This window comes from Hippocampus guttulatus, chromosome 1, assembly GCF_054856545.1.
Source record: "Hippocampus guttulatus isolate MCC_2025c chromosome 1, RoL_Hgut_1.0, whole genome shotgun sequence".
Taxonomy (NCBI): Eukaryota; Metazoa; Chordata; class Actinopteri; order Syngnathiformes; family Syngnathidae; genus Hippocampus; species Hippocampus guttulatus.
This window is the reverse complement of record NC_141261.1, coordinates 14,688,740-14,716,306: the sequence shown is the minus strand read 5'-3', so window position 1 is coordinate 14,716,306 and position 27,567 is coordinate 14,688,740. Positions and strand designations below refer to the sequence as shown.

At 46.7% G+C, this 27,567-nt stretch overlaps 2 protein-coding genes across 3 annotated transcripts; both read left to right on the top strand.

The window, feature by feature from the left end:
* Positions 1–129: 129 nt before the first annotated feature.
* Positions 130–4,176, top strand: dnajc27 (DnaJ (Hsp40) homolog, subfamily C, member 27). The gene is made up of 7 exons (XM_086112538.1): positions 130–753; positions 1,280–1,362; positions 1,438–1,507; positions 2,570–2,734; positions 2,803–2,925; positions 3,005–3,165; positions 3,501–4,176. The coding sequence occupies exons 1-7, from the start codon at positions 667–669 to the stop codon at positions 3,631–3,633; spliced, it is 822 nt and encodes a 273-aa protein (XP_085968664.1). The 5' UTR covers positions 130–666; the 3' UTR covers positions 3,634–4,176.
* Positions 4,177–6,666: 2,490 nt separating this feature from the next.
* LOC147210554 (xanthine dehydrogenase/oxidase-like) lies at positions 6,667–26,888 on the top strand. 2 transcript variants are annotated; one of them, XM_086112512.1, is made up of 36 exons: positions 6,670–6,994; positions 7,280–7,450; positions 8,283–8,340; positions 10,963–11,059; positions 11,169–11,277; positions 11,492–11,618; positions 12,533–12,594; positions 12,901–12,987; positions 13,049–13,129; positions 14,250–14,394; positions 14,494–14,586; positions 14,681–14,832; positions 15,084–15,177; positions 16,068–16,177; positions 16,975–17,159; positions 17,233–17,395; positions 18,307–18,396; positions 18,494–18,663; positions 18,815–18,938; positions 19,014–19,133; positions 19,645–19,741; positions 19,890–20,014; positions 20,081–20,214; positions 20,279–20,366; positions 21,504–21,590; positions 21,665–21,856; positions 21,937–22,082; positions 22,147–22,228; positions 22,958–23,053; positions 23,131–23,334; positions 23,405–23,457; positions 23,532–23,646; positions 24,718–24,783; positions 24,860–25,048; positions 26,066–26,233; positions 26,330–26,888. In XM_086112512.1, exons 2-36 carry the CDS (start codon positions 7,370–7,372, stop codon positions 26,378–26,380), a joined length of 4,041 nt encoding a protein of 1,346 aa, XP_085968638.1. In that variant the 5' UTR covers positions 6,670–6,994; positions 7,280–7,369; the 3' UTR covers positions 26,381–26,888. The 2 variants fall into 2 exon arrangements, 1 of the variants encoding a protein (XP_085968638.1); XR_015101046.1 differs by lacking the exons at positions 24,860–25,048; positions 26,066–26,233; positions 26,330–26,888 and having other exon boundaries at positions 6,667–6,994; positions 23,405–23,461.
* The last annotated feature ends 679 nt before the right edge of the window (positions 26,889–27,567 follow it).

Below are 27,567 nucleotides of genomic sequence, written 5' to 3'. Positions count from 1 at the left end.
ATCGTTTAAATTTAAAATGAAATACACCTTTTAGTAACTACTTCATTAAATTTTTATTACTTTAAATTTTGCACGGTTGGTCCTCAACATCGTTTTATTGTGAAAAGAACGAGCGGAAGTACGTCTACGACAGCTGCTCACGGCGTACAGTATTTGGATTTAGGCTATGGCGCTAGCAAGTCCCCTCGCTCTGTTTATGCCGCCCTTGGTGACAGATTGCCAAATCATGTCACTCATGTCCAATTTAATCGTGATTACATATTATTAAAAATAACACAACGGTAGTTGTATCGTAGATCCAGTCGCGCGTTCATGGATCGTGCTAGCGTTCTCCGTTAGCCGCAAGGGTGTGTAGTTACGTAGTCTTCATTCCTTCCTTCTAAAGTTTTAAGTTTTCCATCCATTTTCAATAGCGCGCTTATCCCGAACAGGGTCGCGGGGGGCGTGTTGGAGCCGATCGCAGCCATCTTCGGGCGAAAAGCGCACTACACCCTTAAGGTCGCCAGTCTGTCGCAGGACACAACATAGAGAGACAAACAACAATTCACACCCACATCCACACCGTCACCGTGTGGAAACCGATCCCACGCTGCCCGCACACGAGTCCGGCGAGTGGACCACAACACCGTCAGCCACCTCTTTTAGTTTTCAAGGATTAAAAAAAAAATGGAAACAAACGTGCCGAAGAGACGAGACAACAAGAAGCCGCTCCGTGTCAAAGTCATAAGCCTCGGCAACGCTGAAGTCGGGAAGGTAAATTCTCAACTTAATTGTCAACATTTAGAAACGTCGCATCATTTGACGACGTATTGTTTGCATGCAATCAATTCCTAATTCAATGCCAGTCGCCTACCCCCCAAAAAGCCACCAATTTAGTTTCGTAACGTGTTTTTAATCAAGGACGCTATCACTATAATATACGAATAAATTTTTTTAATGGAATGGTTATTCTGCGTGTGAGCGACTGGCCGTCAGTTGTGGCTAACAGCAGCTCTTTGCATGTACAAAGTGTTCTCATTTTGTGTTTGTGTTTGATTATTTACCGGATTCAATAAATGGTTGACGATATATGGGTGAAAAAAAAAGTGTCATACAATGAAATTGCAGTGCCAGATTTACAGTACGCAATTTCAAGCCTCCTATTGTAACTATGTGGTGTATTTTTGAATATGTTGTATTCAATAAACATCAATTCTACTACATTTTGATGTCAATTAGAATTTGATTAGTTGTTCATTTTTGGATTTAAATGTAATGGCACTCTCATTTCTCCCTGCAGAGTTGCATCATCAAACGCTATTGTGAGAAGAGGTTTGTTCCCAAATATTTGGCTACGATTGGAATTGACTACGGGGTCACCAAGTAAGTGTGTTCCCTTTTGCAATTACGCATTTGTATGTGTCTGCAATATGACCCTATCAAGGCATGTGTTGTCAGGGTGCAGGTTCGCGACAGAGAAATCAAAGTCAATATCTTCGACATGGCTGGGCATCCATTCTTCTACGAGGTGAGTCTGAAAATGTTCATTGGGAATGTTTATTTCCCAGAAAACGGTAAAAGCAAGTGATAGGGAACGAGCTCCGCTGGAAATAGCGCAAAACCTTCTGTAATTGATGTTTTGAACTGCCAATATTAACTCATTCACTCTTATGGAACTGGAATCATCATCATCAACATCAACTGGAATCCTGGCATTTTCCATTGTAGACATCTGGCGATGTGAAGTACGTTTTTATTAATCGGTAGGTGTGGAGAAGGGTCTTGGCTTGTCTGTGAATATTAAGTTTGTCAACTGTGGTGACAAAACATGCCTGTCGGCGCCGGCATTCCGGTGCTTTGGATTTGAAATGAGCACAGCTTTTGCGTCAAAGATAAAGATCAGAGGGTGAATTTCAATTTGTCCCATCAACTATGAGTGGGAGAAAGGCCAACATATTGAAATTAGGTCAAATTTAGGCACGTCGCACTCAAACAGTATGTGTATTTATGTCATAAACAGAGTATGAAATCTCATCTGCGCTGTATGTTACACATTTGACAATAAAGCTTATCCAATCCAATCCAATCCAATCCAATGTGTCACGAGAGGTAAAAGGTAGTGGCGAAATGCAAATAAGGAAGTCGTGTGTCAGTGGTATATATGCATAAGATGCACCGGGTCAGAAGGTCCGTTGTTTTTGGAAAGTTTTTAATCATAGTTTATTCAAATTTTACCTTACGTTTATTTGAGAATTAGCGGTTTTATGCTAGGTTCAGACCGGACGTGAAACATAGGGCAGCGCTGCATCTCTCGCTTGCTTTTGTTCGCCGTGCAACTACACAACCAGAGAAGAGGGAGGCGATCCTTCAATAGACAAAAAAATAACTAACCAAAAAACAAAAAAAACAAAACAAAGTAAATCTCGTCAATCTGGTGACGGAAGGTTGTGTTATTATGGTGGCTAATGCTAAATGCGATCTTGGTTGACAGTTCAACAGCCTTGAACAAGTCAATGCACTCATCAGGAATTTGTAAATAACGAACTGCAAATAGTTGTGCTCTGATATTAATCCATCTCTTCTCGTGCAGGTGCGGAATGAGTTCTACAAGGACAGTCAAGGTGTGCTGCTGGTGTACGACGTCGGTCTCCGGGACAGTTTTGACGCCCTGGATAGCTGGCTGGGCGAAATGAAACAGGAAATGGGCTCGCAGGCCAACATGGACAGCATCGTGTTCATCGTCTGCGCCAACAAGGTCCCACTTCCCTCGGGCCGATTGGCATCGACCTCCCGAGTCAGGAAGTGACCCGATTGTGTCCGCAGGTGGACCTGTTGAAACGGCGAGTGGTGGACGAGGGGGAGGGCCGTCTGTGGGCCGAGTCTCGAGGGTTTCATTACTTTGAGACGTCGGCGCAAAGTGGAGAGGGGATCAATGAGATGTTCCAGGTGGGAAGTCGTACCGGCGTCTCGCCTGATCCCCAACCGGAACGTCGACTCAATCTGTGGTGCCTTTGTGTGCGTGCAGGCCTTTTTCTCCTCCATCACCGACATGTGTGAAAACGGCGGGAAGCGCCCCGTTTCTGAGGTCAGCGTAGGCTTCACCAAAGAGCAAGCGGACACAATCAGACGCATCAGAAACAGCAAGGACTCCTGGGATATGCTGGGGGTCAAACCCGGCGCCACGCGGTAAGTTGACGAGCGAGGGCCAGACCGATGAGAGGTTCACAAATGTCTTAATATTGCCATTTTTTATTCCTCACAATTCCCAGCTGTCCTGGTGGCTGTGGTCTGTGACTTGATTTTTGTCAAAATACCCCAACAATCAACAATTACAGGACGCTTTCACGCCATTTTTCTTGTCGGGCTGACAAGATTAGTAGACTCATTTCGGCGACGTCGACAAGCAAAATTAATTTCATCATTGATGAGTCGTTCATGTATTTATTTATTCATTTTCTTGGAAAGATGAGTGGATCAAATCCTTTTTTTTTTTTCCTCCCTTCCCACACGCTTGTTTCCAGGGAGGAGGTCAACAAGGCATACAGGAAACTGGCGGTACTCTTGCACCCAGACAAATGTGTGGCCCCCGGGAGTGAAGATGCATTCAAGGCGGTGGTGAACGCGCGCACCTCACTGTTGAAGAACATCAAATAATGGCAACTCACGTCAAACATCTCACGGCTCTTCTCTCAGCACTTTGCGTTCCACCCCTTGGGTGCCGTGTTAGTCTCCGTCAAACCCTTTTGACGACGTCTCTGAACACATGGGTGTACTTACATTTTCACATGAAATCATCTCACTATATTATGTAGGATTGATAATGGGGAGGAGATTGTTTTTTAAAATTTTATTTATTTATTATTTTTTAATGTTTGTCACTTCTATTTGTCATATATATATATATATATATATATATATATATGTATATATATATATATACACATACACACACACAGCAAAGAAACAAAGTATTGATAAAAAAAGTCATTTATGAAATAATGATATATCTTTTAGTCGTCCTGCAAAAAGGATGAGAAGTCAGCAAATGGTTCCTTCTGTCCAAATGTGTTCGTGTCGCTGTGCACCTACCTGTGAGCAATGCATGACTATGAAGTTGCGTCGGCATCATGTGAATATCATTTGATGTACAAATGTGTTTTATATTTGAATCAAAAGAATAAAAGCTTTGAAGGTCAAGAGATGAATAGATGCTTTTATTCTGAGGACAAATGTAATCCGTTTACTGGGAGTCACTGGCTTTCTCCAGACTCCAGACCAAATGACTGGCTGTTGTTCATCTTTATTTGATTTAAAAAAAAAAAAAATTGCAGATTATTTGTGCCGTGATAACTCGCAAATTTTGAAGCAATCATCTGATGTGTTTTTCCAGTTGTCCAAAAGTATGCCACACCGCACCGAGCTCTATTGGATGCAGATTTTAAGAGCAGAGAAGCAGAATGCTTTGGTTGATCTTTTGAGAGTTTAAGTATGTCATGTTTAATTCGATTGTACGCGATGCTGCTTCGTGTATGTCACAGTAGCAATTGTTTGAATGTTTACAATTAGCATCAACGCTCTTTCCCGTCAGGCCGATGATGGCATTTTGTATTTCTGTACGTTAGCATTGCGCTCGCAGACGTAGGTTATTTTCCTATTTCAACATACATTTGATTCTCTTTTGTTGAATGTCAGAGTAGACCTCAGCTGGGAGCTACAAATCCACAGCCTGAAGTCATTTTCATGGCAAACTTCACCTGAGAGATACTTGAAGCACGCACGCTTCGCACCTTCTTTGGGAGAGTGACAACTAAGGAATACTGTATCTTTATTGCTCAAATGATTACTATTACGACTAATGAATACTTTAAAAGTGCTTTATGTGTGTTTTTAGGAGTTCTAAGGGTGTGGAAATGTTGAAACCATGTAAGAGATTTTTATCTCCTCTGTCCTCTCCGCTCCTATCTTGGATGCTTTTGGAATAGGAAGAGGCGTGTCTTATTCGCCTGGTCACAAGCTGAGCATGGGTTGCCGCAACAATATGCGTGACTCGATGGATTTGGAGCGAGGACGTGATGCAATGTGTGACGTGACGGAAGATCATTTCAAGTCAACGCCATGGCGCATGCATGAACCCTTTCGGCTTGAAACCCGAATGCGAAATGTCATCGGAATCATGCGGGCCGCCAAAGCGTCTCGTCCTTTGCTAGTTTCCACAATCAATGGAAGCGGTCGTGTTGGCAGGGCTCCATAACTTGACTTAACTATTCAATGGTGCTTGCGGAACTGTTGCGGCCTCTTATCACAGCTGTGTTAAACTGCACATGGCACGACATCACTCGACCGACTATCCCATGAACTGTTGCTTGTTGACGTTGGTGTTTTGGAAAAAGTGGCACATGGTCATGTTGATGAGGCAACCCGTGCTCAACTTGTGACCGTCCTGATTTCGCACACCTCCGAGGCGCTTATTCGCTGGCCTTGAAAAACCCGGACGTCGGTCGCTTGTATCTCAAGGCACCGCTGTTTTTTTTTCATCCACCCACATCAATTTTGTTCCTGAGTCAACCACAGGCTCATGAATTATTTCATCCTTGAAAACCATTTTGAGGTTTCATTGTACAGTCAAGACTTTTGCTAACAATTCAGCCCTTCCTTCCAACTTTTGTCAGCTGACCTTTTGACACCTTTCCTATGAATTAAACAGTGGAGGAAAAAAAGTGCATATGAACCATGTGATGGTCTGACTGGGCGGCGACTGTGTGCAACGTGACAAAATGTCATCCCCGCCTTTGTTTGTTATAATTGCTGAGGAACACTGTTTTCTTTTCACTTGAACCCTTTCCATACTGTTCGTTTTCGACGCACATATCCTGCTCATATCTTTATGGTATCAACATCGTTCTAATGGTCTACATCCATTCGTGTAGTACGGACAAGATGTGTCTGCCATTAACTCACTTGACTGTTTCAGGAAAAAGGGAAAGTGTATTTTTTTCGGCTTGACGTCACTCGTTTTGGGACAAAAACTACAAACAACGCGGTGTCCTATTTTGCCTACAATGTGCAAAATGACGTCACGCAAATCTGACTTCCTCTGTGATCGCATTGATGCTGTTTCACTCTTTCATTGTTTCCAGATTCCCCCCCCCCCCCCCCCCCCCCCCGTCAGAGACTAGCAGGTGCATGCTTTTGTGGGACCCTTTATAAATGTGGCGGGAACGCAAAGGGTTCTCAAAAATGTTTGAAGCTCCACTGTGAACACCTTCCCCAATGTCGCCTAAAACTGTGCACATTTATGGCACATCAAGTTGCTGGTAAGTGTCACATCCGTTTGAGTACACATGGGTCACATTTGACCCCAAATAACCCCAGAGTGCAGAATCTTTGTTGCTGCTTTCGCAAAGAATGACATTTTAAAAGACTTTTGTGTTGGTGTATTTTGGGTCGCTTGGAGAAACGTCCCGCCATTCTTCCTGCTGCAAAATGTCAAAACTGTGATGTTAAGAATTAACTGTACTTTGACTGGATTCTTTAACTTTCCCCGCCTTGACTATAAACAGATTCACAGTAGAGAGCCGGCGATGTTTTTGGACCTTTGTCTCCAGACACGGGGCCAACTGTAAATAATTATACAGTGCCCAACATCTTCCAGGTGTCAAAGTTCTCCTGCAGCGCTAGATCAGTTTTACCAAGCGGTGAGACGGATTCCAGGCGACGCTCTTCTTTGTGTGTGAGATCTGCTGGGCCCGTTCAAGCAAATAATCCTCCCTCATCCCCGGAGCACCCCAAGGCTGTGTACTGAGCCTCCTGCTGTATTCCCTCTACCCCCATTGCAAGGGCAGCTCAGACTCCAAAATTATAATCAAGTTTCCCGATGCCGCAGCTCGGTCACGGCTAAGATCACCCATCCATCACCTTGCGTTGAACACCAACAAAACCAAGACGCTCGGAGTGGATTTCTCCACAAGCAGAAGAGGAGCTTGATTCCTCTCATCATCGTTTGGAAATCTTCCAGGTAAATCTGCATCAACATCTTCCAGGACCTTTCTTGGTCATGCCACCTCAGCACTCCGCTACAGAAAGCCTCCCCCCCCCGTCAGACAACTGACAGGGTGAGGAGAACTTTCTTGCCATAGGCCATGAAGCTGCTATTATTTGATGTGGGTCATTTTATTTTTTATTTTTTGCATTGATCTTTACCCTGCAATGATACAAAAGCATTTCAGTACGGGCCCTAACTGTACATAACTGAGCCTGTGACCGATAGAGATGAAACTTGAAACTTGTTGGGTTGTTGCAGGGGGGGCGGCGCTAGAACCACACGCCCCCTCCTGACGCCCGACGCCGAGAATCAGTGAAGACTCTGGAGGGGACAGAGACGTTTCACAACATGAGAGACCTGGACGGAAACATGACGACGTGTGGCCAGTCCTCGTCCGACGACCTCGTCTTCTTCGTGAATGGGAAAAAGGTAAACAATGTCATTTGTTTAACTTGAATAATATTGACAACAGTTTACTCATATGTAAGATGTTGAGTGTATGCAATTACTCGTCAGGGACCACGTACAGAAAACATTCAAAAGGAGAGATGCTTTTTACCAGGATGATAGGGAAGAAATTTAATCTGTGCCGTATGTTACATGTTACACATACAGTAACATTTGACAATAACGTTTTATCCAATCCAATCCAATCCGATAGCTTTCTAGCTAATTTGCATCTGCAAATGAAGAGCCGAAAAGTTCAATTAGTATAGAGGCATAGCATGACACGCATCACATCACGCAACAGTCACGCATGTATCACGCACATAGATGACATTTCTGTCTCTGAGCCCTTTCAGGGACTACAGTGGACAGTTTATCATGCAATCCGGTTACAAGGTGCATGAAAGGGTTCATAAAGTGTATTTGTCAAAGTATGTGCAAAGATGTCAAACTGAATGACATTACTGTCCTCTCATCTCATACGTTACGAAATGTAGTCATCAGTCAATGCTGACAGCCAGTTTCTTCAGATCTTTTTTTTTTTTAAGTGCTTGTTTGTAAAGTGTTTTATAACTTGTGACGGTTTTTAACTCGTGAATGAAGAATACCGAAGACAGTAAATGCGACGGTGGTTAAAGAGCAGGCGACAGTGTGATCCGCACACAGGCCTGTGGCTGTAAATGAATAACTGTTCACTTTTTGGGCCGGAACGTCTGCTCAACGCAATGTCGCCTTAAATTTCATTTCATCGCATGTCAAGCTAAATGTGTTATTTCACATGTGCAAGTTTTTGTTGTTGTTGTTGTTGTTCCAGGTTGTGGAGACAAATGCAGATCCCGAAATGACCTTGCTCACCTATCTGAGGAGGAAGTGTACGTCTCACACACACACACACACACACACACACACACACACACACACACACACACACACACACACACGCACACACACTTAGGATCAGACCAAAAGCATCAGAAGTACTCACGCTCTATGCTTCAGTAGAACAGGTGATTGTGTAAATTTGAAAAAAAAAAATTTGTAATCGGCTATAATGAAGTTGAAATCAAGTAGTGGATGATTTCGTTGACATTTTTGTTTTCAGCGCACTACGGCATCCCCAACTTTTGTGATGCCATAGATTGGATTCTCAAATATCAGGACTCACCTGTTGTCTGGGTTTGGTCAAGTGAAATCAATTCACAGTAGAGGGCGGGATAGGACAAAATGGCCATGCCATGACAACGGACGGATTCTTCTGCTTAATTCAGCCGAGATGCGACAAAGGCGTAGATTACTGTTTCAAAGTGCTCTTTGCAATAAAGAGACTTTACTTCAGCCAGCTACCTAAGATGAAAAAGCTGTCTTATATAAGTAAGTAACTAAGTAAGAAAACCTTTATTAGTCTCGCAATGGAGAAATTCCAGATTCACAGCAGCAAAGTTATGAAAGGAAGAAGTAGAACAACAAAATATAGGCGCTGCTGGAAAGGCAGCCACTCACGCGGCGCCATTTATACAGTATCACAACAGCACCAATTTGCTAGTCCGTTTTAAAATCACCGTCCAGTTTTTGAGACTGTTGGCTTTCGATAAGGCGCTAGCGGGCACAAGTCAGCAGGATGGGATGTACAAGGGCCACTGGGACCAAACACCATCACTTCTCTTTTCATTTCATTCAAATTCAGGAAATTCAGTGCTGTCCAGGCCTTTTTTTCCTTCAGACAGGACAAAATTGGCCTCCATGAGAAAATGTGGTTTTGCTCAGCGGGACGTAGATCTCACCGTCCTCCGCAAAGCAGTGGAAGGAAACAGCATGGTTTTTTTTTAATATCAAAGGAGAAGCAGATACAATGAAAACAACAGAGGCCCCAGAATTGAACCCTGTGGAACACCGTATGACAATGGGGCAGTGCGAGGCTCAGAGCATCCAAGGCTAACGCAAAATGTTTTTTCAAGCAAAGAGGATCTAAGCCACTCGAGAGCACGACGACGAATGCCCACCTGGTTTTGCAAACGAGCCAACAGAATACTATGCAACACCGTATCAATCGCTGCAGTTAGACCCAACAAAGCAAAACATACATCGTCTCCAGTGTCATGAGCCAGGAGGATGCTATGAAAAACTCCTAACAGGGCTGACTCTGAGCTATGCATCATTCTAAAACCTGACTGGCAAACCTCCTTGATGTGAGAGGAGCGGAGTCACAAGTGGAGCTGGATGGCTTCGTCTGACAAACCACTTCTTCAAAAAAAAAAAAAATTCAAGGAAACAGTCTCAAAAGGATTTAACACAGACGATCAAGGAGAGAGCTTAACATCTGTCAATGGCAATCCGGAGCGGCAGATTTAACATCATCAAAGATTACAGTCATCTGATCAGAAAATCACATTGTCCAAGACGTTCAAGTTTGACACTGGTACACCAGAGGCAAGAAGTAGGTCTCAAGTATGTCCTCGTTCATGTGGCTCGTCTCATATGGCGCCAAATTAAATAGGTCGCTAGGGCTTAAAAAGTCCTTTGCCAATCGGTTTGTCAGGACAGCAGACATGAATATTAAAATGCCATCGAACACCATGCGAATACTGTGAGAATCGCCGGGGGCCCGTAGAACATACGAATACAAAGAAGATTTTTGACTTGGGTTCACCTATACTGAATGCAGGCAGACCGTTTCAAATAAACATTGGTTAGCTAACTCATGTTTACTTAATCAAGTCAGCTCTGCTTTGCGGTAGACCCGCTGAACTTCATCCTCTTTTTATGCGTGACATGATCCCAAAATTAAAAACAAAAAAACATTCTCAGTCTTTTACACAATCTTTCCTCCTGGTTCACACTTATTGTTTTGTGAGTCTACACTGTAGACTTTACAGTCATGGAAAAATGCTGCAATACAGCAGAAAAAAATATCCATACTATGAAATTTGATTTTTATGATTCCTTCTCGGAGATTTTCGCTTTTCTTTTTCCTCACATGATGTTTTTAGTTTCTCCTTCCCTGGTTGGTTGGTTTGTAGGTTGGTTGGGATCGCTGATCTTTGTCAGCTGTAGGCCTGTGAAGCCCTTTGAGATTGTTTTGGGCGATGCAAATCAACTTAACTTTAAAAATCTGCGATATGGTGAACTGCGATATGGCCAGGGGTGAGTGCGTCTGTTTTCAAATGTATTTATCAGAAAAGAAAACAAAAAAGCAGACACTTGAAAAAGCTTTCGGTACAATCACTAAGAATGACTTGCCATCCCAGGACACATGTGCGGCGTCACATGACATCTTAATTTGAATGCCGTTCTGCACATTTTAGCATTTCGGCAGAATTAACGTGCCACTCGTTTGGTCTCACACAAACCTTTCACGTCACGCCGCTTGACTTCATTGCCAGCGGAAATCGATCCGTCCTACTCGGACACGACATGAATCACTTGTTACCTTGTGACCCTTTGAGGACTTTGTCATGCCTGGTGGCGCACGCCTCTTTCGATGTCGTCTCTTTCAGTGGGCCTACCAGGGACCAAGCTGGGTTGCGCCGAAGGTGGCTGCGGCGCGTGCACAGTGATGCTGTCCAAATACCAACCTCACACGCACAAGCTGCTGTATCCTGCCCCGCCCACGCAGTCGTATGTTGCCCAAATGACGTGGGCCGCGAAACGATTTCAAGCTGACAGATTGTGGCGCAGGTAACGAGTCCTTAGCTGCGCTCAGTCATTATGCCGTCAACGCCTGCCTCGCCCCGATCTGCTCCTTGCATCTGGTTGCTGTGACCACTGTGGAAGGAATCGGCAGCGTTGCGAGGCAGCTGCATCCCGTTCAGGTATAGGATCCGATCCAGATCAGTCCAAAATGTAAACACTCGTAATAAGTGTTCATACTTAGTCTGTTTCCTACCTTGTTAAACATTTAGAGCACCTTTGTTATGCTACAAAGTATGGATCAAACTGGAAGGCCCTCATATTGATCAGTAAACGAGAAGTAGCAGCGAGTTTTGAAGAGGTTGCTGACCCCCCGATTTCTTGTGTCGTCTTCAGGAGCGGATCGCAAAGGCCCATGGCTCGCAGTGCGGTTTCTGCACCCCGGGTATCGTCATGTCCATGTACACTCTGCTCAGAAACAACCCCACCCCCAAAATGGCTGATGTGGAGGAGGCTTTCCAAGGTAGGGGATAGAGAGGATGGCAAAATCTTGAGCGAGAACAAACGATGCTCTGGCATGTCATTTGTCCGAAGTCAATGAGAAAACAGGCCATAGCTTCAAGGTTATTTTAGCCTTTTTCTCTCCCGTCGTAGTTTGAATGTGTCAAGCGTCAGTCGAAAGCAAGATGGTACATGAGAAAATGGCGGCCATGATGGAAATAGCATAGTAGGAGAGCCCTCCCAAGAGAGATCAGCAAGGCCCAATCCCTACCATACGCAGTGTTGATGCTGCATTGCTTCCCTGTCCTGAGACGCCAGAAGGTGGAGCAGAAAACTCCTCCGGTGTCCAATTTTTTGCCTGGATGACTGCCGAAGCTGCGTTCCTCTTGGCCAGCCGGTACCCGGCGGCTGACATTCCACGTCTTCCCTCCAGCCAGCTTCTGGAGCTGGGAATAGGATCGCCAAGATCCCGGTCATCGGCCACATCCCAACACCTGAGCACTTTGGCTCCTCCCACTGGCTGTGAGCCAATGGGAATGAGGACCTAGGTTACCCTTCCATTGCCGCATGGGTGCGACCCCAGAGGGGGGCTCGGTGATTTGCGTTTGGGCAAGTGAAAACGGAGCCCAACATTTTTAGGGGTTTCCGAGCTGTCCTTAGTCCGCTCCCTATTTGCCAAATGGATTTCTGTTTGAATTTTATTTTATTATTGGCAGCAGCTCGGAAGTGCGCAGCCGGTTCGCTTTGGAACTTCATTAGAAGATACACGAAATGAGCTTTCATCAAACAAGCTGACATCAGTGAAAGTATACACCCCCTCTATCCCTGCAGGGGTCGTGTGTGGGTGTACGAGAGGAAGTGGGGGCACGGCTATGTAATTACTGGGCCTGTCATTATCTGATGTGTGGTTCATTTTAACGACATACTCATTTTTAGGAAACCTTTGCCGCTGCACTGGATATCGGCCCATCCTGGAGGCCTACAAGACCTTTACTGTGGTGAGAAACTGTCCGATTAGACCCGAGTTTCCCGCTATTTTTTAAGCCAAGGCACACGCAGCGTTGCCTCAAGAAACAAATTCAATTTGTTCTATGATCACGCTCCTAACTCAAAACACCCGCATCTCACATCATCGTTCCCCATTGAAGTGATAGATGAACGATTTGGAGTAAATCAATAATTTTCCAGTCAATGAACTGAAATTGGCGCACGTGATGATTTCTCACAGCACAGTGGTTGAAAATCACGGGTTTGGACTTTATCCCACCGTCTGTCAATCACTCGGTTTATGATGTCTCCCGTAGGAGGGCGGATGCTGTGGGGGGAAGGGACGAGAGAACGGCTGCTGTATGACCAATGGGGGAGCCGAGGAGAAGGAGGCGGACGTGGACGTAAGTGTGTCTGAAGAAGGCGCGTTCTTGCGAGGGGAGTGACAGCGCGCTCCGTTTTCAGGCGGCCTCGAGGCTCTTTAACGCTGCTGACTTTGCGCCGCTTGACCCGACGCAGGAGGTCATCTTCCCTCCAGAGCTGATGGTGAGAAACAAATCACACACGTGCGGCAGCGTGCATCCAGAGTCGGCAAAAGTACTCTGTCCTGAAGTAGAACTACAGACACTTTTATTACAAAAAAAAAAACAGACAAAGAAAAACTCTACATATACTAATTCAACTCATTATCTGAAACAAAGGCAAAAGAATTTCGGACTTTGGAATGTACTTCAAGGAGGAATTTGCTTTTTTTTTTTTTCCCAAGAATCACTTTTTTGTTATACCGTATTGGCCCAAATATAAGACGGCCCTGATTATAAGACGACCCCCTCTTTTTCAAGACTCAAGTTTGAAAAAAGACTTTTTGAACACCAAGTTAATTTTTATGCAGAAAATAATGACAGTACATCTGAAACAAATGATTCTAACAATATATTTGAGAGAAAAAGCATGTCATTTTGCCTCATTCAAATCTTAATATCTGAACATTTAAATATGTAAACTAAAGTGCACTCACATTCGTAAATGAATGGCTCCTGGTTTTTTAAATGTAAATGACATCATTTTCCTCAGCTGCCGGTTAACCTGGCCGATATTCGACCCACTTTTCTCCAGATTGTCACTACGTTTTCCATTTTCTGTTATCTCTACTATTATTTTATTCTCTTTTCTTTCTTACTGCTATTTTTTATTTTTCTTCTTCGTGTTACCGCTATTTTTATTTTTATTTTTTGTGGCAGAGGTTCACTTTGGCTTGGGGAGTCAAGTTCAGCATTCGCTTCATTGACATCTGGCGCCATCTAGCGTCGTGAATGGGTATAATGTCTAGACCCCGAATATAAGACGACCCCCACTTTTTCAGTCTTATTTCAATGCAAAAAACACCGTCTTATATTCGGGCCAATACGGTACATTTTAAATGGTCAATATGACAAGACTATTTAGTTTGTGTTCAAAGTTGTTACCCGCTGAGTATTCTTCAAAATGTTACTCGAAATTGACTTCAACTCCAGTACCCAACCAGAAAAAGGGCGACCGGCTGCAGCTCTTCAGCCCACCCAAATCCAATTTTCATCATTTCCCCAGGTCCAGATAATGAACCCGACCGCCTGTATAAGTCCTGATTCCTTTTTCTTTTATGTGTCTACGCTTTTGCTCCATGTAGTCCCTGAGCAAAAGTCAGAAGACTCGCTCGCTGCATTTTTTCAGCGACAGGACAATGTGGCTGCAGCCCGCCGACTTGGACGAGTTCCTGAGTCTGAAATGGGAACATCCTGATGCCCGAGTGGTGGTGGGAAACACTGAAGTGGGTACGTGTTCACTCCCGTGCACTCAAACACACACAGACGCAGTCTCTCAACCCCCTGCTCACTGCGTGTGTTCGTGCGTGCGTGCCTGTGTGTGTGTAGGTATAGAAGTAAAGTTCAAGAATATGTTGTATCCGGTCATTCTGGCTCCAGCCTTCATTCCGGAACTCCACAGAGTGACGCACACCGATGAGGGTGACTGCAAAGGCGGATCTTGACTTTCAACTGCTTAAAAATGGAAGAGGGAAAGGTGGTCATAAAAACCAGGCCGTGCGGGTCCTGTTTGCAGGTATCGTGTTTGGCGCGGCGTGCACCCTCACCCAAATGGGTGATGTACTGAAACAGGCGGTGGATGAGCTCCCTCTGGACCAGACCCAGTTCTTCCTTGCCATCCTGGAGCAGTTGCGCTGGTTTGCGGGTCAGCAGATACGCAACGTTGCGGTGAGCCCAGGCGGAGCCCAATGCTCAGCCTTTCATTGACACCGCTGGTGCTTTCTGGTCTGTGCGTTGTATGCGGCCACTTAGGGTGGCATAGAGGGGCAGAAACGGGTCATAAAATGAAAAAAAAAAACACAAACCCAGCGTGAACTACATTGAAATTGTCATTTACGGGTACTTTTGAAAGCCAGACGGGGTCGTACCAGTGGGATTTTCCGTGCATATTTTAAAAGGGTGTGTTGGATGCATTTCAGGCTGTCGGTGGGAACATCATGACCGCCAGTCCCATATCAGACCTGAATCCCGTTTTCATGGCAGCCGGCTGCAAAGTCACACTGATGGACAAAGGTAAGACACAAGAGCAAACACGCGAGATGAAGTGTCCTTGTTAAAATGACGGCGTGCTTTGAAAGATGTTTGGAGTATTTACTTGAAATTCTGCTTCAGATTTGTGTCCTCCCGGATAGGGCAGTTCGGTGAGCTTTTCTTCCACTTGTGCCTTTTACGCTACTGTGTGACATTCCGGCACAGAGGTAAAATGGCCAATGTGCACTAGTAGAACAATAACAGCTCACTAGTAGAACAACTTTGTCTTCCTCAACTGCCTCGCACTGTTGCCTGACTGTGCACGAGCAGAGCGATAAGGTCATGCAGTGCACTAATAGAGAGACAAGGGCACACAAGTAGGAAGATGAGCACACACTATACTTGGACAAGCATTAAGACAGACTAGTAGAACAATTGGTCGGGTGGTTAGTGCATCGACCTCACAGTGCAGAGGTCGTGGTTTCAGTCCTGGCTCCGGCCTTCCTGTGTGGAGTTTGCACGTTCTCCCCGGGCATGTGTGGGTTTTCTCCAGGTACTCCGGTTTCCTCCCACGTTCCAAAAACATGCATGGCAGCCTGATTGAACATTCTTAATTGTCCCGAGGTTGGAGTGTGAGCGCGGATGGTTGTTTGCCCTGCGATTAGCTGGCAACCGGTTCAGGGTGTCCCCCGGTTACTGCCAGAAGACAGGCTGGGACAGGTTCCAGCACCTCCCGCGACAATTTGTGAAGATAAAGCGGATGAGAAAATGGATGGATGGATAGTAGAACAATTACAATTACAATTACATGTATTCGTAAAGCAGCACTTTGCGCTAGTTGACGACTGCATGGTTCTTGTACGCCAAGTGACATGAAGACTACATACTGAAGCCTATCCTGTGACCTATCCTCTCCCCTTCCCGCTCATTAGATGGCAGCCGCGTGGTTCCGATGGACGACAGTTTCTTTGTGGGTTACAGGAGGACCGTGCTGCGACCACAAGAAATCCTGCTGTCCATCGAGATTCCCTATAGCAGGAAGGTAGATGCATCGCTCAAGCTAACCGCTCTCCGTCACTCTGAAACCAAAGCCTTAAAAAACAAACAAAAAAACGGAAAAATGAGAATGCGGACTTTGTATCGGTCTGTCGCGGTGAAGAAGGAGCTGAGCCAAAAGGCGAAGCTCTCAATTTCCCGGCGAATCTACGTTCCAACCCTCATCTATGATCACAAGCTATGGGTTGTGACCCAAAGAACGAGATCCCGGATACAAGCGGCCGAAATGAGTTTTCTCCACAGGGTGTCCAGGCTCTCCCTTAGAGAGAGGGTGAGAAGCTCTGTCATCCGTTAGGGGCTCAGAGTTGAGCTACTTCTCCTCCACGTCGAGAGCAGCCAGATGAGGTGGCTCGGGCATCTGATTAGGATGCCTCCTAGACGCCTCCCTGGTGAGGTGTTCTGGGCGTGTCCCAGGGGATGACCTAAGACACGCTGGAGAGACTATGTCACCCAGCTGGCCTGGGAACGCCTCGGGATCTGCCAGGAAAAGCGGGAAGAAGTGGCTGGGGAGAGGGAAGTCTGGGTTTCCCTACTAAAGCCGCTGCCCCCGCGACCCGACCCCAGATAAGCAATAGTGGATGCCTGGATGGACAAACAAGAATGCTATTGAAAGAGTAACCAGGTATCAATTGGTCACCTAGCAGGGCTATACTTCCACTCACACTCGGGTCCTGTGAAAGTAAATGACTCGCAAAGTAAAAACAGAACAAGTACCCTTCCACATCATTCCCGTGATTTCCCCCAAGCATTTCTGTGGCGACTGTTTCTGCCTGTCCTCCCTAGAATCAGTTTGTGTCAGCCTTCAAGCAGTCACCTCGCCGAGAGGACGACATCAGCATCGTCACCGCCGCCATGAGCGTGACTTTCACACCCGGGACGTGCGTCGTGGAGGATGCCAGGCTGAGCTACGGCGGGATGGCGGCGACCACGGTGCTTGCGAAAAATACAGCGGCCAAACTGTTGGGACGGTAAAAAGCGCGTGCCACAGAAACGAATAGCGGAAGGAAGAGTCGGAAGGTTCCACCCTCCCATGTCATCCAGATGCTGGGGGGAGGAGCTGCTGGCAGAAGCTTGCTCCTCATTGGCAGAGGAGATGACCTTGGATCCCTCGGCGCCGGGCGGCATGGTGACATACCGACAAACTCTGACCCTCAGCCTGTTCTACAAGTTCTACCTGACAGTGCTGCAGAAGCTCCGAGGGCAGGTACCCAACGTTCCGCTTGGCAGACGCACCTCATCTCCGAATTGTTGTTGTCAAGTGTCGGAGCTTTACCCGGACAAATTTGAACAAAAGAACTCGACTCAGGGGAGGTTGTTGGTGCAGTCCGACGGGAATGAATCTCTCGGAACGAACGGCAGGCAGTTGCTCCGTGATCACATTCAAAGTCCCTCGTGTTCCTCGCCGGTCTTTTATTGTTTACATATGCAAAATACAAGCAAGACACTGCCCCCGATATTTGCATACTCCGCCCACAGTCCGGCCCCTCGGTCGGCGATGCGACTAGCTTTTGTCGAGCTTTGAACCACAGATACTTGAACACCGTCTCTCCAAATAAACAAGTCGCAGACTTCGCAGATGACAAATGGTCGCCGGGGCTGCGACCAGTTCCCAGACTGTCCTTTGATGTTCTGTAACACTTCGTTTCTAAACTGTTGACGGAGTCTAGCCTCCTTCTATCTGTTCGCACTCTTGCGGTAATGTGGTTACTGTGGTTTCAAAGATCCCTCCGTTCGGACGGCCCGACACCCTCGCGCAGACATTTGGGGGTGCTAAATACACAACCCGTCTAGACAGGCCCAAATGAAATGGAACTTTAAACACGATATCATTCTGTTTGTAGATTCCTCTAACATCAAGAAACCTTCATTGTCTTCTGGCATAAGTGACAACTAAAACTGTGATGCCAACTATCTTGCTGGGATTTATTAGTTAGGGGTAGCGGTTGCTTCGTCGGACATCGCCTAAAATGGCTTCAGCCAAATACGACTCAAGTCTGATCCGACTCAAACCATGTGACTTGAGTCGCCTCTCCTCTCATGACGCGTTTCCAAGAAACGGTATCAGTCTACTCGATCATCTTTCAAAGACTGAACTTGAGCTCGGTCGTCTCTCAGGGTCTGAACGTGGAAGAGGTCAGATCTGATCTCTTGAGTGCAACAGAGCTTTACCATCAAGAGACGCCATCCAGCGTTCAGATCTACCAGGTACAAGCAAGCAAACACCCGTGGCCTGATTTTCCCATTGTCCATGAAGCACATAAAGTTTAAAAAATAAAAAACAAATAAATGATTTCATCTGCAGGAGGTGCCACAGGCCCCGAACCAAAATGACGTGGTGGGCCATCCCATGATGCACCTCTCCGCTCTGAAGCAGGCGACGGGCGAGGCGGTGTACTGCGACGACATCCCGCTGTTTGAGAACGAGGTCTACTTGGCGCTCGTGACGAGCAGCAAGGCGCATGCTCGCATCCTGTAAGACTCCCTTCATTCACAGAGGCACACTCATGCTCAGACATGCTGTACGCCAGCTGCCCCCGACCGTTTTTGGCAATAGTTTTGACAAACTGCCATCGAAACAACTAAAAGTGAATCAGTGAAAGTCGACCTGGGTTTTGCGCCGCAGCTCCGTCGACTCGTCAGGAGCCGAGCGTTCGCCCGGCTTCATTTGCTGTGTCTTCGCCGACGACATTCCCGGCAGCAACGCCAGCGGGGTCAAGCATGATGAGACCGTCCTTGCTGATGGCCAGGTAAGCGTTCGTCTTAGTCACTCGCGAGGCTCGCGTTAAGATCTGGCCGTTCGGTTGACACTTCTCACGACGCAGGTCACATGTGTGGGTCACGTCGTTGGCGCCGTTGTGGCTGACACTCAGCTTCATGCCCAGCGAGCCGCCAAAGCCGTCAGGATCCAATATGAGGAGCTGCAGCCTATTGTCACCATTCAGGTGAGAGCACCTGGGATCCGATGGCGCCAGTTGTTGTCGTGCGCAGAAATGATCGAGACGCGAGCAAACGTCGAGTTGAAATGAGTTTTGGCAACGTGGCTCCTTCTGGTTGACTGGCTACATGTCAGCCGGAAGATCGTTCAGAACAGGGGTGTCACACATACGGCCTGCGGGCCGATTCCAGCCCGCAAGGGGGTTTGATCAGGCAAGGTGCAATTCGTGGAGTATCCGCTAGGGGGACACACTGTTTTGATCAGAGTATAAGACAACATTTTTTTGATCAGAGAAAAATACAACAGCAGCCTCAGTCTGTCACTGAGACGGACCCAACACAACAGACGCTATCAAGGACGTGAACACTTTCTTCTTTACACATTGAAAATGAGTTTGACACCCCTGGTTCAGAAGCTGCAAAATTGCATTCCCCAACACGCATTATGTCGAATGACAGATTTTTTTTTTCTGGCCTCTCAAAAACGTTCTTCTGGAAAACTTCTGGTCTGCTTGACAGGAAGCCATTGCCGCCCAGTCCTTCTATCAGCCAATCAGAACACTTCAGAAGGGGGACCTGGAGGCAGGATTCAAACAGGCAGACCACATCCTGGAAGGTGAAATCGTGAGCCCGCAAATGCAAAACAGACTTGATCCGGCTGCTCATATTACCTCATTCAGTACCAGCCAATTCTAGACCAAGTCTGAAAAGACGTTTAAAAACGTCTTTGGGAGTGAATTAGTTGCCGTCTGACTATCTGACAGGTGAGATGCACATCGGCGGTCAGGAACATTTCTACCTGGAGACCAACGTGACAGTGGCTGTCCCTCGAGGGGAAGATGACGAAATGGAGCTCTTTACCTCCACTCAGAATCCCACCGAGGCGCAGGTGAGGGAAAACTTTGGTGAGAACCTTTGACCATTTGACCGAGGCTTGGATTGTTTTGCACGGCAGTCTCTGGTGGCCAAGGCTTTGGGCGTCCCCGCCAACAGGGTGGTGGTCCGGGTCAAAAGGATGGGCGGAGGTTTCGGCGGGAAAGAGAGTCGGACCACCTTACTGTCCACGGTGGTCTCCGTGGCAGCACGCAAGTACGTCCGTCGGTCTCTTCTCGTGCAGCCTCGTTGCTTTCACGCCGACACGTTTTTCTGTTAGACTGCGACGACCCGTCAGGTGCATGTTAGACAGAGATGAAGATATGTTGATCACCGGAGGAAGGCACCCCTTCTATGGAAATTATAAGGTACAAAGGCACCGTTTCAAGGCTCCTAACAGATTGAACAAGTTCAGAACCGCATTTCTTCACTTATAAAGTTTATGCACATGCGGACAACACTGTTGGCACTACTCTGTCAATGAAAAAAAAATACCACAGTGGTCACAGATAAAACTTCTGACACAAGTCCATCCATCCATTTTTTGATCCGCTTATCCTCACAAAGGTCGCGTTGAACATCGGGCATTGCCGGACAAAATTCACGGTAGCCTTCACTTTCACAACCTTGTGAGGCAATCGCTGGAATCAAAGGATTTTTGGAAGTTTCAGTGATCCTGGTGTGTGCACCTTGTGGCGATAAAACGCTCACATACAATTGCAGTCCAGATGGAGACAGAGGCGAGTCAGCAGTAAAAGTCTTTTTTTTTTTTGCACAGGATAAGAAGCAGGTGGCGGCGCGGTGGGCGACGGCTTAGCTTGTCCGCCTCACAGCGGAGAGGTGCAGGGTTCGATTCCAGGCCTCGGCCTTTGCGTGTGGGGTTTGCATGTTCTCCCCGTGCCTGCATGGGTTTTCTCCGGGTACTCCGCTTTCCTCCCACGTTCCAAAAACACGCGTGGCAGATTAATTAAACACTCCAAATTGTCCCGCGGTGTGAGTGTGAGTGCGAATGGTCGTTTGTCTGTGTGTGCCCTGCGATTGGCTGGCGAACAGTTCAGGGTGTACCGTGCCTACTGTCCGAAGACAGCTGGGGCAGGCTCCGGCAACCCTTGGGAGGATAAAGCGGATTTGAAAATGGATGGATGGATAAAAAGTAGGCCAATTGTTATTTTACTGTATATGTCTACATGTGTTGCTTCATACTCCATTTGCATCAAAGGTCACAACTGCAACACAGGCCTTCTCAGCTAGCCAGCGTCTACGGCGTTTGTCATTAAGACTTGAAGCTAATGGAGGCTATCTCGTTGTTTGAAATACATGCGGAAGTCACTTTTTGTTTCATGTCCAGTTTGACAGCAAACGTCAACTGCGAGTGACGTGAAAAACATCGACAAAGAACAATAGCCTTTGATCCTAAATTGAGCCCCCCCCCCCCCACACACACACGTCTTTTCCAAGCTCATCACTAAAGTGAAAGCACTGAAACCACGCCTTCCTCCCTCAAGGTGGGCTTTCTGAAGAGCGGGAAGTTGGTGGCCCTGGATGTGTCGTTCTACAGCAACGTGGGAAACTCCCTTGACCTCTCTCTGGCAGTGAGTATCCCTCGCCACGCACGGTTGTGATGACGCATCGACGTCGTTCCCTCGCTGATGCTTTTGTCGTGGAGGTCATGGAGCGAGCTCTGTTCCACATGGAGAACTCGTACAGTGTCCCAAACGTGCGCGGTCGCGGCTTTTTATGCCGCACCAACCTGCCGTCCAATACGGCCTTCAGAGGCTTCGGAGGTCCCCAAGGCATGATGATTGCCGAGAGCTGGATCAACGACGTGGCTCAGAGCCTGGGCTGGCCGGCCGACAAGGTCTGTCGATTTCCTGCTGATAAACGGCAAGCTTGTGGGAAGGCGGTGTTGGCGGGACCGTCCGTCTCTTGCTCTTGCAGGTTCGACGCCTCAACCTTTATCAACAAGGCGAAGTAACACCGTTCAACCAGGTCCTGGAACAGTACACTTTGGATCTCTGCTGGGATGAGTGCCTGTCCCGCTCGCGGTACCAGCAGCGGAAAGCTGCCGTCGAGCTTTACAACAGGTGGGAGGCGTTATTGCCACTTTCAAAGTTTTCGCCTTCAAACAAGTCGCTACCTTTCCTCCAGGCAGAACCGATGGACCAAACGAGGCCTCGCCGTCATACCGACCAAATTCGGCATCAGCTTCACCGCGACTTTTCTGAACCAGGTATGTGCCGCTTGCACGTTCGAAGCCATCTCTGCCGGCCCAAACGAGATCAGACGCGCGGAATTACATTTACAACTTGAAGAAGTGCAAAGAAATGATTTCCAACAGTCTTTGGTCTTCATTTCATAGCGTCTCACACACACACACACACACACACTGAGAAAGAGAGAGAAAGGCGGCCCGATGGTCGAGTGGTTACAGTCCAGAGGTGCAGGGTTCAATTCAGGCTCTGGCCTTCCTGTGCGGAGTTTACATGTTCTCCCCGCTCCTGCGTGGGTTTTCTCCGGGTACTCCGGTTTCCTCCCACGTTCCAAAAACATGCATGGCAGGCTGATTGAACACTCCAAATTGTCCCTCGGTGTGAGTGTGAATGCGGATGGTTGTTGGTCTCTCTGTGCCCTGCGATTGACTGGCAACCGGTTCAGGGTGTCCCCCGCCTACTGCCCGAAGACAGCTGGGATAGGCTCCAGCACCCCCCGCGACCCTTGTGAGGATAAAGCGGATCGGAAAATGGTTGGATATACTGTGTATATATATATATATATATATATATATATATATATATATATATATATATATATGTATATAGAGAGAGAGAGAGAGAGAGCTAGCTATGTGTTGAATGATACAACACACGCTATAGATGGATGGTCAGATGAGGAAACAGCAATCGCATGACGGATGCACAATAAAACGACGTTTTGATTGATATTTGTATTGTGTGGACAGGCCGGAGCGCTCGTTCACATCTACACGGACGGGTCGGTCCTCCTGACTCATGGCGGGACCGAAATGGGACAGGGACTCCACACCAAGATGGTTCAGGTCGTTCAGAGACAGAGCAACCGCGGTTATGACAGTCGTTTCGGCACCAGAGTTTTTACAAAATTCGGCTGTTCCAGGTGGCCAGTCGGGTTCTCGGCATTCCTTGCTCAAAGATCCACATATCGGAGACCAGCACCCAAACGGTCCCAAACGCAAGTCCGACTGCTGCTTCAGCCTCCTCGGACCTCAACGGAGCTGCTGTGAGAAATGCCTGCCAGCTCCTCAACGAGCGCCTTGAACCCTACAAGATCAAAAACCCCAAAGGATCGTGGGAAGACTGGGTGAGCGTCATTCCGAGCGTGACTTGGCCGAAAGCTTTGCCGCCATTGAGCGGCTGCCTCTGTGTTTCAGGTCAAAGCGGCGTACTTTGACAGAGTCAACCTGAGTGCCAACGGCTTTTACAAGTGGGTCCGTGTTTGAGCCGTGCGCTGTCGTCGTTTGGACGAGGCCGGTCTCACTGTTGCCTGTCTTGTGTCAGGACGCCAGAACTGGGATACGACTTTGAAACCAACTTTGGCCGAGTGTTCAACTATTTCAGCTACGGCGTCGCCTGTTCTGAAGTGGAAGTCGACTGCTTGACCGGAGCTCACAAGGTCACAAGGAGAATGCTTTCTGAGATGCATTTCATTGTCGTTTGTATACTACAGGGATATGGTGTTACATTTTGCGTGATGGTTGTGTAGAGGAGGACCCCAAAAAGCAGCGTGGAGCAGGGTGGCTGACCGAGATGTATTGAACAAAAAAACGCAAACAGGAGAAACTAACTCAAAAGACTCACTCAAATAAAGTCCAGAAAATCTGAGGAAACAAAGTAGCAAACAAACCTAAGACAGAAAACAAAAACATGACACATGCACAGAGACGCACACGACTGCAACAATGACCCGACGCCGACCGGTCGGGCAGGGGGTGCTTTTAACACAACATGAACTTATGACGCAATGACCAGCAGGTGTGACACTGCAGGAGGAGCCCTACAGTGCCACCTGTTGGTCACAAACAGAACCACCTGTTTATATCTTGTGTCAATCTTCCACAAATGTATGCAGAAAACTTGTTGGCTAGTAGGGTATAGCAAGATAGAGATAGAGCCATCAGTCTGCTGATTTTTTTTTACTTCTTGCTTGGATTCGGGAGCAAACATTTGAGATACATTTACACTTTTTGTTATTAGCCTCTTATTTCACGAGCTGAATGATAAAGCTAATTCACATTTATGTTGTGTTGTAATGCTATCATCATTTCAGCAATGCGTTGAACACAAACGGTACAGCTACATATGTAGATGGACAATTTATCAGTACCCATTCATATTCTTTGTCCTCTGCCAAGAACAGTAGTAGTAGTGTCATACTAATTAGCTGGGAGGAGTTGAAATGTTTCAATGACCAGGACAATGAACCCCGGCACATGGTTCCGCACCCACGGATTCACCTATTTGCAGTTTTTTTTTGGGTCGATATTTTCAAGGGATTATTTTTAACCATTTTTTCATGGGAAACACATATTGGAGCCTTATTGGGGTTTTTAAAACAGTTTAGGGGGTTTAGAAAAACAAAAGAACAACTTATTTCCATCTACATTTCGACAGGCGTCGATGATACGTGAATTTTCGATATTCCTGTTGTCCACTCAGTCTGACATTCTACTTGTGCTTGATTTAGAACCTGAGCACCACCATTGTAATGGACGTTGGTGTGAGCCTCAATCCCGCGATAGACATCGGACAAGTACGTTAGCAAGTCGACAAATTCAAGATGTTTTATTCTTTGCGGGCGGCTGCGAATGTTGTCTATTTGTGTCAAGGTGGAGGGGGCGTTCATGCAGGGTCTGGGTCTCTTCACCCTGGAGGAACTTCACTATTCCCCCCAGGGCGTCCTCCTCACCCGCGGCCCGGGTTCTTACAAGATTCCAGCCTTTGGTGACATACCCACCGAGCTTACTGTGTCGTTGCTTCGTGACGCAGCCCACGACAAGGCCATCTTCGCCTCCAAGGTAACTGTCACCAAGAGGTGAGGCACTCGAGCCAAATGAGTGTCGTTGCCGCGACTCAACGGTTTTATGTCTTGAAACTTTCTTAGCAAATCACATATTCCTCATCGAATGTGCCGTTTGTCCTTGAAATAAAAGTCATTTTATGTCTCATGGGTGCCACCGGTTGGCTCAGGGTCACTCATTGGGCAATTGTCACAGACGACGCGCTTAAAATGAATCGGAGAATGGATGGGCGTATTATCTCAGTATATGAAGATGATCGTAACGCAAGGTTTGCCACTCCAAGGTACACAACATCTACATTAAACTTCCTGTCAGACGCAGGTACGCTAGCTGTTTCAATGGTGAAGCCAAGCTAGCTAGCGGGCTTATCTTGACAGCTTAGCTCATCAATAGCCGGTCAAATATGAACCAAACTTTATCTATGTCGTTGCATTTAATTGAGAAGACCATAAAGCGCTCGAAATTATGTAGACTGTAATCTTGAAACTCGTCCAACCAATAAGCGATCATGAATGGAGCATAGACGTGTGTCCTGGTTCTGACTGTCTCCGCCATATTTGATGTGGTCGGACACCCATGAACTCAACTCATCTGTATTTCTAGAGCACTTGAAAACAACCGCCGCTGTATACAAAGTGTTGCATGTGGAGCAAAAAGAATTTGGACAGCAACAAACAATAATACACTAAATTAATAGCGAAGACGGTAGAAATCAAGTCTCATGCTGAGTGATGAGTTTGACACCTCTGTACCAGTGCAACCTTTTAGTTGTACTAGCCGCATGTGTGTATTGCACCAAAAAAAAAAAAAAAAGTCTCCTAATTGCATTGGTTCTTAACTCATTCAGTACCAGCCATTTCTGGACCATGTCTGAAAAGACGTTTAAAAACGTCTTTGGGAGTGAACGAGTTAAATGTGAACTGCAAATGATTTGAACTGAAAGGTCCAATGGAGCCCAATTTTACGTTCACTTGCTGGCCTAAGATGATGAATGTGATGTCTTCTCTTGGTCAGGCTGTGGGTGAGCCTCCTTTGTTCCTGGCTTCATCCGTTTTCTTTGCCATCAAAGACGCCATTAGTGCAGCGCGGGCCGAGTCGGGCATCACCGGCCCGTTCAGGTTGGACAGCCCCGCCTCTGCAGAGCGGATACGAAACGCTTGCAAGGACCGCTTCACCAAATTGGTAAAAACAACAACAACATGTTTTTAATCCATCTGCAGACAGAACGGATTTTCTGGTTGTTGTGGAAATCAGCAACAGTCCATCTTTGTGTGTCAGTGTCCCACTGCAGACCCCGGGACCTTCCGACCTTGGTCAGTCCAAGTCTGAATCTTTTGGAAACCTGAACCGCATGCCAGCAGATGGAGGAGAGTATCTTCAGGAACCCACCAAAATATATTGGGCAGAGGATGGCGACATGAGCGGACGCTGAAAAGACCTTCCCGTCACACCACAAGTGATTGCTACGGCACCGTTTATCGCAGCGCTTTAAAATCGCTCTGACTAGAAATGTGTGATTGTCAATGAAAGAACAAATCCTTAATAGCAGGAGCAACTGCGGCTTTTGCACCTCTCTCACTCTGGCTACCATTCCGCGTAAAAGTGTGACTAAAAGTAATTCCGTGTCACTGTGCAGGTGAACTTTCACCACCACCGTTTTTTTTTTTGTTTGTTTTTTGGTGGAAGGTCGTTGACATTTGGAATTGTCGCTCGCCCGCACAGTTGTCCAAATGAGAGGCGAACGTGCTTCGAGCTGTTTATTTGTCATTCTTACGTGATGTTTACTCAGAAACTGACACATAAAGCAAACAAGAATTAAACACATTTGAGATCCGCATGCTGAATTTGTGGCAGTCAATTCTTTGAAAAAACCCCCAAAACAAACAACTTTTGTCGGTCAAACTAAACATTTAACAAGGAGAATTACACGTATTTAAGAGAAAAACGTAGAGTTGCTTAGCCTTTAGCCCCCTAGCTTGATGCTCATGCTAACACATAATGGCCAACGCTTATCTAACCCTTTAAGCAACAGATTTTTTTAAACAAAACCGGTGCAGCAACACAGTGTGGAGGACCCAAGTACATTGAAGCAGTGAGCGCAGTAGTCTCAAAAAGTATTTATTTACAAAAAAAGAACAAAAAACAAAAAGGCAACAAGGAATGTGCAATTATGCAAAATGCTACAGGAATGAAGTCAACGACAAAAACAAAAAATAAAAAGAACGAACACAGGGAAAGGACTCACCAGACCTCTTTTCGGACGACGCCCGTGCCTCTGTGAGTTAGAGCAGGAAGTACAACTACAGTATGTACCAAGTCGATCAGGAGCGTTGGTAAGCAACGCAGGCGAATCCCGCGGCGAACATTTTGTTCATAAGGAAGGTCGCGCCGGTGGTTCGCTTCCTACGGTTCGCCGCAATGAAGGTCTTTTCACGATTTTGTGGAGAAAACCCGGTCGCTATCATGAAGTTCACGTTCTAAAGGTGTTTGTTGTAAGCAAAATCGGCAAATGGAAA

Excerpts from the sequence above, each read along its gene's own strand:
- dnajc27 (XM_086112538.1), top strand. The coding sequence starts at position 667 with ATGGAAACAAACGTGCCGAAGAGACGAGACAACAAGAAGCCGCTCCGT. Across the intron at positions 754-1,279 it reads GCAACGCTGAAGTCGGGAAG|AGTTGCATCATCAAACGCTA; the intron begins GTAAATTCTCAA and ends TTCTCCCTGCAG. Across the intron at positions 2,926-3,004 it reads GGATCAATGAGATGTTCCAG|GCCTTTTTCTCCTCCATCAC; the intron begins GTGGGAAGTCGT and ends GTGTGCGTGCAG.
- LOC147210554 (XM_086112512.1), top strand. The coding sequence starts at position 7,370 with ATGAGAGACCTGGACGGAAACATGACGACGTGTGGCCAGTCCTCGTCC. Across the intron at positions 7,451-8,282 it reads TCTTCGTGAATGGGAAAAAG|GTTGTGGAGACAAATGCAGA; the intron begins GTAAACAATGTC and ends TTGTTGTTCCAG. Across the intron at positions 18,939-19,013 it reads CCGTCCTTGCTGATGGCCAG|GTCACATGTGTGGGTCACGT; the intron begins GTAAGCGTTCGT and ends CTCACGACGCAG.